This window comes from Equus przewalskii, chromosome 2 (genome assembly GCF_037783145.1).
Source record: "Equus przewalskii isolate Varuska chromosome 2, EquPr2, whole genome shotgun sequence".
NCBI classification, from domain to species: Eukaryota; Metazoa; Chordata; class Mammalia; order Perissodactyla; family Equidae; genus Equus; species Equus przewalskii.
Window position 1 is genome coordinate 16,995,882 of NC_091832.1, and position 13,729 is coordinate 17,009,610.

At 40.3% G+C, this 13,729-nt stretch overlaps 1 protein-coding gene across 41 annotated transcripts in view; it reads left to right on the plus strand.

Annotated features, from left to right (window-relative positions):
- The window catches only part of SCMH1 (Scm polycomb group protein homolog 1), a 184,678-nt gene that overhangs the window by 139,076 nt on the left and 31,873 nt on the right, over positions 1 to 13,729 (plus strand). For 36 of the 41 annotated variants that reach the window (XM_070610066.1, XM_070610069.1, XM_070610074.1 and 33 more), the window contains 2 exons: positions 1,285 to 1,517; positions 5,120 to 5,246. The exons of the other annotated variants lie outside the window; for them this stretch is intronic. In XM_070610066.1, coding sequence (XP_070466167.1) covers positions 1,285 to 1,517; positions 5,120 to 5,246 — 360 coding nt within the window. The remainder of the gene's footprint in view (positions 1 to 1,284; positions 1,518 to 5,119; positions 5,247 to 13,729) is intronic. 41 annotated transcript variants of the gene reach the window in all.

A 13,729-nucleotide genomic window follows, 5' to 3' on the forward strand; every position in this document is an offset into this window, starting at 1 on the left:
TTATATTGTATATTTATTTGTCTATTTTCTGTCTCCTTCACTAGGAGGTAAGCTCCCTGAGAGTGGAACCTGTGTCTGTTTTGGTTGCTATTCTAACCCCAGGGCTTAGAACAGTGCAGAACCTGTAGTAAGTGCTCGATAACTATTTGTGGATTGAATTAGAAATCCCTTACCTTGAAGAATTCTTAATTTAAGGAGAAGATAAATGAGTGGAGTAAAATTGGAAGTCCTCTAACATGGATGTCTGCAGAATGCTTTGGTGGGGGCAGGGTACTGACTTGGCTGGGGTGTAGTCGACAAGGCCTTGATAAGGAGGTGGCCCTGGAGCTGGGTGTTGAAACTGAGTAATGATGTACATCTGACCAAGAAGAATAGAAAACTCAACATATGTGAATGAATTGGTGTTCATAAAACAGTGGGGCTAGAACATGGGGGTGGGTGTCAGGAAATGACATCAGATATAACTGGAGAGCAAGGCAGAGGCAAAGTCACAAAGGCCTTGGGTAGCAGGATAAAGAATTTGGACTTTACCTTAAAGATAATATGGAACAAAAATTTTTAAGGTAAGGAGAGATGCTATCAGATGTATATATTTCCATATGTTTCACTACTCCTCACTGCAAGAATCACACTAAAACCATAAGTAGGTTGATATAGAAAATCCCTGACTTGGTTGTCAGGGCCCACTTTCAAAACATAAGTCCTGGGCCAGCCCTATGGCCTAGTGGTTGAGTTCAGTGCACTCTGCTTCAGCAGCCTGGGTTCAGTTACTGGGCACAAACCTACACCATTCGTCAGCAGCCATGCCGTGGTGGTGACCCTCATACAAAAAGAGGAAGACTGGCACAGATGTCAGCTCAAGGCAGATCTTCCTCAGCAAAAAAAATAAGTCCTTATCCCAACTCACTGTGCAACCTGGGGAGGCATTATTTCCTCTTCTGAGCCTCATATCTTCATTCTTAGCAGAAGAGAACCGTAGGCTTCTAAGAGCTATTCCATCTCTGCACGTATGGTTCTGTTTATATGCTTTAGCTAGATGCCTTGGGACAAAAAATTTAATTTTTTTTTTTTGCATTTACCAGAGATAATTAAAACTTCCCATTCTTGCCAATCTAAATTCAGTTCTCCTCTGAGATTTTCTAACATTTAGGTCAGATGCCAGGAAATCTAACTTCTTGGGGTAAAACTACCCAAGTGGAAGTAGCAAGTCTTTTTTTTTTCCTCTGACTGGGATGGGAATGCAGGTGGGAGGAGGGGGTGATAGAATGAGTCTTTTTCTTGCAGTTATGATTCCAAAGAATCCCTATCCTGCATCTGATGTGAACACTGAGAAGCCCAGCATCCACAGCAGCACCAAAACTGTCTTGGAGCATCAACCAGGGCAGAGGGGGCGTAAACCAGGAAAGAAGCGGGGCCGGACGCCCAAGCCCCTAATTCCCCATCCCATCTCTACCCCATGCAAGTCAGCTGAACCTTTGAAATTCCCAAAGAAGAGGGGTCCCAAACCTGGCAGTAAGGTAGGTAAAAATGTGGGTTTCCCAGAAAGGGATGAAGGGTTACAAAGGGATAACCCATCCATACCCATCCATCTTGCACAGGGCATGTCTGGCCCTATTCTCCACCTGGTATTGTTTTTAGAGGAATCTCCTAGATTGTTATCCCTACTTAGCTACTTTCCTGGGAGTTGATAATATTAGAGATAGGATGGTTTGGATAAGAAACAAATTTTGACTTTGAAAGTTATTCATGTTTGAGGGAATTCTGGTCTTGAGGGAATTCTGGTCTAATGTTTTCCATAGATGGAAGACCCTGCTCCTAATTGTTAACCTACTCAGAGTAGATGCCCAGGCATGTGAAAGACCAAATTAACTCTGTAAATGTATTTCTTTTTCCATCCCTTCCCTTTCTTTAAAAAAACAAAAAAAGAGGGGGCTCGCCCAATGGCATGTTCATTAAGTTTGCATGTTCCTCTTCAGCAGCCCAGGGTTCACAGGTTCAGATACCAGGCATGGACCTACACCCTACTAATCAAGCCAAGCTGTGGAGGCATCCAACATACAAAATAGAGGAAGATTGGCAACAAATGTTAGCTCAGGGCCAATCTTCCTCAAGAAAAAATTATTGAATACCTACGAATTATCAGGCTCTGTATCGGACACCATTACATACGTATCCTGTGATCTTCACAAAACCCTAGGAGATGAGTAGTGTTAATGTTATTTAATAGCTAAGTGAATTGAGACTTAGAGATATGAAATGACTTCCCTAAGGTCACGTAGCTAATAAATGGCAAAGGCTACAAAGATGAGTCCCCAGATCTTCTAGTTCCAGGGTCACTGCTGCCCTACCACATGTTCACTCCCCCACACTTCCTGAGGGAGATAACACTTAGCTCTAGTTAGGAGAAGACTGCTGAGTCAGCTGTCGCTGAGCTCTGTTACTGAGCGTCTCCCCTTTGAGCCATGGCCAGTTCTTCATGCGGGTCTTCCCTAGGGAAACCGTTGTTGTGAAAGGCCCTCAGCTGCTTCTCTAGGGCTTCCTTTGGCATCACCTTCTCCACTCACTTCCTGTCACTTCCCTGCACCTCCCTCCCGAACTTGACTGCCTGAGTTTCGATAGGGAAATGATACCACTTCTCCCTGGGCGTTCCATTCCAATCTCATGAGTTTTCTTGGTTGGTTGGTTTTCTTTTGTTTATTAGCTCCAGCTGACTTCAGTCCTTCTGGAATATAAAAGCTCAAGCTCGAGAACCTAATCTTTTTCTTCTCTTTTTCTCCTGCAGTGCCTTATGTCTCACTCTCTAGGGAGATGTTTAGTATATGCAGAATGGTTGGATGGATGATTTTAGTGATGGTATTCCAATTGAGACTGTCTCTTATTTACTGGCTTTGAATTCTCAGTGGCACATCCTGGTCTTTCTGTGTAACACGTAATGCTCCTAATCTGTTCCCACTAACCCCTAACCCAGGTCCTGCTTCATTGTTGTCTGCATTGCTCTCGTCTCATCCTCATGTTGTGGAGGAGAGGCTGAAGGCCCTGAAGATTCCAAGGCCAGAGAAGCCCTGCTGTTGATGAGGGGAAGTCGCCTTGAGAAGAGTCAGATTAAAGAGGGAGAAAACTTGTCTCTGAGGTTCCAAAGACAGAACCAGAACCAAAAGGCAGAAACTCAAGCCGACAGGCTTTGTCTTGACATAAAACGAACAGTTAGATCTATCCCCAAATGGAGGTAGTGACCTCCCGTGACTAGAGGTATTTCATCAGGGACTGGATGACTATGTGGGAGGGATGTTTTCAGGGAGAGGGAAGTGGAAGTATTGGATGGATGGTTGGATTAAATGGCCTTTAAGATCCTTCAAATCCTAAGAACTGTGGTTCTCTGATAGTCTCTGCTCTGCTTCCTCAGGCAGTCCCAAACCTAGTAAGCAGAGTCCTCTTTCTTTCCACCCCTCTTGAAAACCACAATTCTCATCTTATCCTGTATTTTATGGCTTGGGATTTGACTCCCTAATTCCCCTCCTGTCCTTTTGCTCCTCCTATAAATGTACATGCCTTCCACTTAACCCATGGCCGTTGTGTTCCTTTATGAAACAGAGTCGTCTTGTGGCTGGAGAATAGGCTTTGAAGGCAGGCAAACTTGGGTTTATTTGTCGTCTTCATTTGTTACCACCTGTGTGACTTTGGAAAAGCTTCTTTGAGTAGGGCTCTGAGCCCTAGATTTCTCACCAATAAAATGGAATGGGTGATATATGAATAGATGTAATACATGTAAGTGCACATGTCTCAAATAGTAATAATGCCTTCCATCTGTCTGCTTTCTTCTGCAATATTTGGGCACCTTATTCACCAGGCTTGTTCCTTCAAGGACAGCATGAAGTCCTACCACCAGCTCAGTGAATTTTAACTGGTATTTCCTTTCTTCCCTGACTCGTTGCTTATTTGGATTTTTATTTTTAGCAATATCAAAAAATATGAGGAGATGTCCATGTCCCATATGTGCTTTGAATGTTTCATAAGTGTTTGCGTGATTACTTTCACAGGCAAGGCCATCTTATATATGCCTGCTGTCACTGGTGCTATCTCTTTAGATAATACACTCCTAGAAGGCAGACAGTTTTATACAGCTCCCAACAGTGGACTCTGCATGGGACATTTAGTAAAAAGGGATTTCTGGATCTCAGTGATGGTTATGTTTTCCTTGCATTCAGGAAGTTTTTAGAAAACTATTTCTTGGAAAGAACCTTCTAAGATCTTTCTCCCCTAGAGACTGCCCTGAACAACATAGAAGAGAGAGTTAGATTTCTCTCAAATTATTTTTATTACTTCCCCCATTATTGATATTCTATACTGTACGCTTCATTAAAAACATTTATTGACACATTATACGCCAAGTACCATGCTAGGAATCGTACTCAGAATCAGGCCCTCAAGAACACCAGTATGTAAATCTATAATACATTGTGACAAACGCAACAATGCAAAGTACAGAGATGGCACAAAAGAGACAGTAACTAGAGAAAAATCTAGAAAAACTTCGTGGATGAGCAGATATTTGTAAAGTCAAAAAAGAAGGGACGGTTTATTATTGTGAAGGCATGGACCAGGTAAAACTGCAGGGTTCTTAGAGAAGTAATATAGTTAGAGATTACTAGAGGATAAGGTTTACATAAGAAATGGCAGGTAATGAGCTAAAGAGGTAAGCAGAGGAAAGTATAGAGTTAGGGGAAGGGACATTTCCGTTATTCAAGAGAGAGAAATAAAGTACCAAGTAATGTCAAAGTAGATTTAAGCCACATTTTTTTTTCCTTTTTTGCCTTTGTCTGCCAACTAATAAAGAACCTGGAACTTCAAATGATAATATTGAATCTAATATAAAAGATAGTGAATTAAGCTCTGGCTCTACGAAAGCCCAGAATCTTGTGCATAGATTCAGAAAATATTTACTAAGCACCTGCTGTATGTACAGCTTTGGGCAAGATGCTGTGTGGAAAACAAAGATAAAACACAGTGCCATCCACAAATATATTTCAGTTTCATGGGTGAATTAAATGCTAGCAATAGGGGAATGAGAAGGCAAGTTACCTGTCGTAGGTAGCAAACTTCTCCCCATCCATTTTGACAGAGGAAACCTCGGACTTTGATGAACCCACCACCCACCTCACCAACAACCAGCACCCCTGAACCGGATACCAGCACTGTACCCCAAGATGCTGCCACCATCCCCAGCTCAGCCATGCAGGCCCCCACAGGTAAGAGCAGATCATGGTGCTGGCTGCAACAAGCCCCAGGCCCCAGTGTCTGTACTTTATCTTGTCTCATACCAATAGTTAGCCCCCTGTCCATTTGTAAGTCTACATAGAATCCTTAAAAGAACATTTTTATCTTTGGCATTTGGAATAGTTACAGAGACACCTTCATCCTGCCAAAACAATCAAAGGAACTAGGGGAGATGTTCTGTAAACTCAGAGTAGGGGAGCTGGGGCATGGGAGAGGGTGGAGCTGAGACCAGCACCGGGAGCTCCCTGGCCCAGTGTGTAATAATACTCATCCTTTCCAGTTTGGGGTGCTCCGTTCTTGGTGATACCTTCCAGAACCCTTTCAGCATTACAATAATCCTGCCACCACTCAAATATGTATGAAGCTGCCCTGATTTTTTTTTTTGAACATCACCAATGGTGGCAAACCTTGGTACTGTGAGAGTAAACTTAATTTTCGAGACCAAGCAATGAATGTTTGATTCAAAAGCAAAATCTGATGGCTAAAGTTTGTGTGGTAATTAACCTGGGTTATGCCTATCTGTTCCTATTTTCATAAACTATCTATGAGGTAACTCTAAAAGGGCTACCCCTTTAGGATAGATATACAGCCTCCCAATAGGGTAACTGTAAAGAACAATACTCATTTTTTATGTGTAAATTAAGATGTATGTGTGAAACCTCACTCTTGTTACTCCACAGATACTCCATCTTTTGTGTGTGTGTGTGTGAGGAGGATTGGCCCTGAGCTAACATCTGTTGCCAGTCTTCCTCTTTTTGCTTGAGCAAGACTGTCCCTGGGCTAACATCTGTGTCAATCTTCTACTTTCTACGTGTGGGACACCACCACAGCATGGCTTGATGATGTGTAGGTCCCCACAGGGATCTGAACCTGCAGACCTCGGGCCCCTGAAGCAGAGCGCATGAACTTAACCCCTCCACCACCAGGCCAGCCCCAATACTCCATCTTCTTTAGGGAAGTCTGAGCAATTGGAGTGATCCCCGTGAAAGTTGAGGTAGTCTTTTTCTTAGAAGGAGTTGAGTGTATCTCCACCCAAATCCTGGAATGTTAGAGGTTGAAGGAAAGGGCTGAATAAGCTTTGGAAGATTACAGGGCCTGCCTGTGGCATTTATGTCCAGCTCTAGTCAAGGTCCTATCACGTGATTTCTCCAAATGTATCATCTGCATCTAGCCCCAGCCGATTACTGGTTTGCTGACCAGTGGCCTGTGCCCCTAAGCTCCAAAGATGAGGACGTAAGGAGAGATGAACACCTTGGTGAAAACATTGGTTACTTTTTCCAGCCTTATGACATTCCCCCTAGATGCCTGTAAACCTGCTTTGCTTGCTCCACATCATCCTAGATGCCACTTAGGTCTCTAGGTGCCTTTTCAGTAACACCTGGAAGACCCAGAGCAGCGGGAGCTTTGTCACTGCGCCTCGCTGTTCCATGTGAAGGATGTGGACCATCACTCTGGCAACCAGTGATCTGGCATCCCTCCCTTGGCCTGGATCTCATGGCCTAGGAAAAGTGGACACTTGCTTTGTATCCTTGTTTCCTGCTCTTGGCCAGGCTGTGGCAGTCTTGACTGTCACTGTGTCACCATCCCCTGATTGGGCCTTGGCTCATCCTGTGTGACCTTGACATCACTTCCCTTCTGAGCCTGTTTCCACACCTATACAACGATGGGATTAGTCCAGGTTACCTTTATAGTCCCTTCAAATGTTAACAATGGAAGCTATCATAGATTGAAAGCTGTGTGCCCCACTATATCCTTCATCACGTAGCTTTAATTTTTTAGCTACACAACACTTTTGAGAGTTTTTATATTTATCAGAGTTATATGCATGCTCATAGTTTAAAGGAAGAATAGGTCCATGAGAATTATTACAGAAACAAAATGAACAGACCCACCATCCCCCTGTCATTTCCTTCTCACCAAAGGCAATCATTTTTAATTCAGCTGGTTCTTTTATTTACTTCCATATATGTAAATGGCATGTTTATATGGCTATTTTTTTTTAGCTTTAAGCATTTTTCAGCTGACAACCCACTTTAGAAGATGAGGATCTAACTCTTTTTAATCTCCTTGCCCCTTACCCACCCTCACATACTTCCCTGTCTTAATACCATGATACTGTAATTTTGATTAGATTGTTACAGCTTGTTAAATGCTGTTCTCAATTGGGCCGTGTAATGTACTGTGATTACTTTTCCTTTGTTGCACATTTTGTTTTCAGAGTAAATCTTGATTGCTTTGTTATGTTTTTGTTTTGCTATGTGCTTATTACTGATTCAACCTTAAACTCTCTTACTACTGTATACGTCTCTTTTATAATGTTCAAGCACATTGTATGTTCTATCCATGTCAAACCCTGAGAGATCTCTCCTAGAGCCTTCTGAGTTCCTTGGCATCCTCTTCACCTCTCTCGGGTTATCTCCAGTTTGCTCCTAACCATGTCTTTGTTTTCCCATGTAAATCTTTCTTAAATTTACGTCTTTAGTTTTGTATGAAACCTGTTTATTCTCTTTGAAGCTTCTCTTCATCCTCAGTCTTCTGAAATTTCACGTGGGGTATGAGTGTTTTACCTCCCACGCTGGACACTTCACTTAGTGTGTCCACCCCATTCTTCAGTTTCTTGAAATTTTCTTAAATTCTTTCATCAGTGATTTCCCTCCACTTCTTTTTCTCTTTTCACTCTTTCTGGCATGCATCTTATTCAGATGTCGAACCTCTTGAACTCGTCGTCTAATATTCTTGACCATCTTTATTCTTATCCCTATTCTCTGTCTTTTTGCTCAACTTTCCTCAAGCTTTCCTCGACTATATCTTCCAACCTTTGTATTGAGTTTTTTGTTTCTGATGTATTACTTTTAAAGTATCATTATTTATTACTCTAATAGCATTTTCCAAAGGGTGTTTGGTGGAAAACCAGTCCTGCAAAATGCTTCGCAAGAAGAATTTCACGTATGTTTAGGAACTTTGGTCACGTACGTTTGGGAAACGCTTGTACTCCACTTCCCCACTCTTGGACATTTGCGTCTGCTATGGAGAGCTCTTTTTTGTCTTCTGAATTTTTTGCTAGACTATTTTTTTTAGGTTCACAGCAAAATTGAGCTGAAGGTGCAGAGGTTTCCCATTTACTCCCTGTTCCCACACATGCATGGCCTTCTCGGTTATCAACATCCCCCACCAGAGTAGGACGTTTGTTTCAGTTGATGAACCCACACTGAAATATCGTTATCACCCAAAGTCCATAGTGTACGTTAGGGTTCTCTCTTGGTACTGTATGTTCTGTGGGTTTTGGCAAATACGTAATGACATGTGTTCACCATTATAGTGTCATACAGAACAGTGTCACTGCCCTAAGAATCCTCTGTGCTCTGCCTAATCCTCCCTCCCTCCCCAAAACCCCTGGCAGCCACTGAGCTGGTTACTGTCTCTGTAATTTTGTCTTTCCCAGAATGTCATACAGTTAAAATCATGCAATCTGTAGCCTTTTCACATTGATCTTTTCACTTAGTAATATGCATTGAAATTTCCTCTGTGTCTCTTCATGGCTTGATAGCTCATTTCTTTTTAGGGCTGAGTAATATACTAGCTATCCTACGATTCATTTATCCGTTCACCTACTGAAGAACATGTTGGTTGCTTCCAAGTTTTGGCAGTTATAAATAAAGGTGCAGTGAACATCCATGTGCAGGGTTTTGTGTGGATGTAAGTTTTCAGTTCCTTTGGGTTTATACCAAGGAATGTGATTGCTGGATATAGAGTATGGTAAGAGTATGTTTAGTTTGGTAAGAAGTCACCAAACTGTCTTGCAAAATGACTATACCATTTTGTGTTCCCACAAGCCATGAATGAGAATTCCTGTTGCTCCTTGTCAACATTTGGTGGTGTCAGTGTTCTGGATTTTGGCCATTCTAATAGGTGTGTAGTGGTATCTCATTATTTTTTAAATTTGCATTTCTCTAATGACATACAATGTGGAACAGCTTTTCACATGCTTTTTTGTCATTTGCATATCTTCTTTGGTGAGTTGTCTGTGAAGATCTTTGGCCTATTTTTTAATCAAGTTGTTAGTTTCTTATTGTTTTTAAGTGTCCTTTGTAGTATATTTTGGATAACAATTTTATTTTATTTTATTTTATTTTTGCCAAGAAAGATTCGCCCTGGGCTGACATCCCTTGCCACTCTTCCTTTTTTTTTTCCACTTGAGGAAGATTAGCCCTGAGCTAACATCTGTGCCAGTTCCTCTATTTTGTATGTGGGTCGCTGCCACATCATGGCTGATGAGTGGTGTAGGTCTGCACCTGGGACCCAAACCTGTGAACTTGGGCCGCCAAAGCAGAGTGCACTGCTTAACCACTAGACCACAGGGCCAGCCCCACCAATTCTTTATCAGATGTGTCCTTTGCCAGTATTTTCTCCTAGTGTGTGGCTTGTCTTCTCATTCTCTTGACATTGTCTTTCACAGAGCAGAAGGTTTTAGTTTTAAGGAATCCAGTTTATCAATTATTTCCTTCCTGGATTGTGCCTCTTGTGTTGTATCTGAAAAGTCATTGCCATACCCAAGATCAATGTGGTTTTCTTCTATGTTATCTTCTAGGAGTTTGATAGTTTTGAATTTTACATTTAGGTCTGTGATGTACTTTGAATTAATATTTGTGAAAGGTGTAAAATCTGTGTCTAGATTCCCTTTTTTGTGTGTGGCTGTCTAGTTGTTTCAGCATCATTGATTGAAAAGATTATCTTTGCTCCACTGTATTACCTTTGTCAAAGATCAGTTGACTATGTTGATGTGGGACATTTCTGGGCTCTCTGTTCTGTTCCGTTGGTCTATTTGTTCTGTCACCAGTGCCACACTGTCTTTATTACTGTAGCTTTAAGTCTTGAAGTTGGATAGTGTCAGTCCTCTGACTTTGTTCTTCTCTTTCAATATTCTCTTGGCATTTCTGGATCTTTTGCCTCTCCATATAAACTTTAGAATCAGTCTGTCAATAGCCACAAAATAACTTTCTGGAGTTTGGGTTGAGATTGCATTGAATCTGTAGATCAAGTTGGAAAGAACTGACATCTTGATAGTATGGAGTCTTCCTATCCATGAACATGGGATAGCTTGCCATTTATTTAGTTCTTTATAGATTTTGTTCATCAGAGTTTTATAGGTTTCCTCATATAAATCTCATACATATTTTGTTAGATTTATACCTAAGTATTTGATTTTGGGAGGTGCTAATGTAAATGGTATTGTGTTTTTAGTTTCAATTTGCTGTTATATAGGAAAGCAAATGACTTTTGTATATTAACCTTGTATCCTGCAACCTTGCTATAATTGCTTATTAGTTCCAGGAATTCTTTGTCAATTCTTTTGCATCTTGTACATAGACAATCTTGTCATCTACAAACAAAGAGAGTTTTATGCCTTCCCAAACTGTATACCTTTTATTTCTTTTTCTTGTCTTATTACATTAGTTAGGACTTCCAGTATGGCATTGAAAAGTTGTGGTGAGAGGGGACATCATTGCCTTGTTCTGATCATAGTGGGAAAGCTTCTAGTTTCTCACCCTTAAGTATGATGTTAGCTGTAGGTTTTTTGTAGATGTTCTTTATCAAGTTGTGGAAGTTCTCCTCTGTTCCTAGTTTGCTGAGAACTTTTATCATGAATGGGTCTTGGATTTTGTCAAATTTTTTTTGCATCTATTGATATGATCATGTGATATTTCTTCTTTAACCCATTGATGTGATGGATTATATTAATTGATTTTTGAATGTTGAACTAGCCTTGCCTACCTGGGATAAATCCCATTTGGTTGTAGTGTATAATTCTTTTTATATATTGTTGGATTCAATTTGCTAATATTTTGTTGAGGATTTTTGCATCTGTGTTCATGAGAGAGATTGGTCTGTAATTTTCTTTTCTTGTAGCGTCTCTCTGGTTTTGGTATTAGGGTAATGCTGGCCTTATAGAATGAATTAAGAAGTAATCTCTGCTGTTTTCTGAAAGAGATTATACAGAATTGATAAAATATATTTCTTAAATGTTGGGTGAATCCATCTAAGCCTGGTGCTTTCTATTTTTCAAAGGTTATTCACTGTTGATTCAAATACTTTAATAGATATAGTCCTGTTCAGATGGTCTTTTTCTTCTCGTGTGAGTTTTGGCAGATTGTGTCTTTACAGAATTGGTCCATTTCATCTAGATTATCAAATTAGTAGGCATATAATTATAGTATTCCTTTATTATCTTTTTAATGACCATGGATCTGTAGTGATATCCGATCCTCTTTCTTTTCTGATATTACTAACTTGTATCATCTCTCTTTTTTCTTATTTAGCCTGTGTAAAGGCTTATCAACTTTATTGATCTTTTCAAAGAACTAGCTTTTGGTTTCATTGATTTTTCTCTTTTGACTTCCTGTTTTCAATTGCATTGATTTCTGCTCTAATTTTTATTATTTTAAAACAAACACATTTTAAAGTAATTTTAATTTCTTCTGCTGCTTACTTTGGATTTAATTTGCTCTTCTTTTTCTAGTTTCCTAAGGTAGAAGCTTAGATTATTGATTTTAGATCTTTCTGCTCTTCTAATATATGCATTTAAGGCATAAATTTCCCTCTATCCACTGCTCTTGCTGCATCCCCAAAATTTTGATGTTGTATTTTCATTTAAGTCAAAATATTTTTAAGTTTTTCTTGATATCTTCTCTGACCCATATGTTATTTAAAAATGTATTTTTAAATCTCCAAGTATTTGGGAATTGTCCACCTATCTTTCTGTTACTGATTTCCAGTTTAATTCCATTGTAGTCTAACAGCAGACATCGTATGATCTATTCTTTTAAACTTGTTAAGTTGTGTTTTTGGCCTAGAATGTGGTCTGTCTTGGTGAATGTTCCATGTGAGCTTGAGAAGCATGTGTATTCTACTGTTGTTGGATGAAGTAGTCTATAGATATCAATTATATCCAGTTGATTGATGATGCTGTTGAGTTCAACAGTTTTCTTAGGTTTTCTGTCTGCTTGATCTGTCCATATTTGATAGAGGGATGTTAGGGATGTTGACGTCTCCAACTGTAATAGTGGATTCATCGTTTCTCCTTGCAGTTCTACCAGTTTTTCCCTCCTGTATTTTGATGCTCTGTTGTTAGGTGTATACACAGTAAGAATTGATAAGTTTTCTCTTTTTTTTCTGGGTTTTTTTTTTTTTTGGTTTTTTGAGGAAGGTTAGCCCTGAGCTAACATCAGCCACCAATCTTCCTCCTTTTTCCTGAGGAAGACTGGCCCTGTGCTAACATCTGTGCCCATCTTCCTCTACTTTATATGTGGGATACCTGCCACAGCATGGCTTGACAAGCAGTGCATTAGGTGCACACCCAGGATCCGAACCAGTGAACCCTGGGTCGCCAAAGTGGAACGTGTGAACTTAACCATTGCACCACCGGGCCGGCCCTGATAAGTTTTCTTACATAATTGACCTCTATATCATTTTCTAATGCCCTTCTTTATCTGTGATAACTTTCCTTGCTGAGAAATCTGCTCTGTCTGAAATTAATATAGCTACTCCCACTTTTTTTTTTCTGAGGAGGATTCGCCCTAAGCTAACATCTGTTGCCAATCCTCCTCTTTTTTTGCTTGAGGAAGATTAGCCTTGAGCTAACATGTGTGCCAGTCTTCCTCTATTTTGTGTGTGGGTCACTGCCACAGCATGGCTTGCCAAGTGGTGCCATGTCCACACCCGGGATCCGAACTGGTGAACCCCAGGCCTCCAAAGCAGAACGTGCAAACTTAACCACTGTGCCACTGGGCCGGCCCCTCTATTCCTTTACTTTTAATCTATATGTGTCTTTATATTTAAAGTGAGTTTCCTGTAGACAACATATAGTTGGGCCTTATTTTCTGGTCCACTTTGAGAATCTGTCTTTTAATTGATATGTTTAGACCATTGACATTTACAGTGATTATTGATAGGGTTGGATAAACATTTACCACGTTTTTACAGTTTCCTGTTTCTTGCCCCTGTCTGTTCCCATTTTTGTCTTCCACTCTTCTTCTGCCTTCTGTGGTTTTAACTGAGCATTTTGTATGATTTCATTTTTTTCTCCTGTCTTAGAGTATCGGTAATACTTCTTTTTTTACTTTTTCTGGTGGTTAGCCTTGAGTTTTCCGAATACATTTATAACTAATCCAAGTCTGCTTTCAAATAACACTGTACCACTTCACACATGTAATAAAATAATCCAGGTCCCTCCTGCCCGTTTCTTGTCTGATTGCTGTTATTCAGTTCACTTCGCTTACATGTAAGTATGCATAAGCACATGTATGTACCACACATAAGCACACACAAGTATATCGTGATTATTTTTATTTTGAACAAACTGCTATCTGTTAGATCAATTAAGAAAAATTAGTTTTTATTTTGCCTTCACCTGTTCCTTCTCCGGTGCTCTTTTTGTCTTTATGTAGACCCGAGTTTC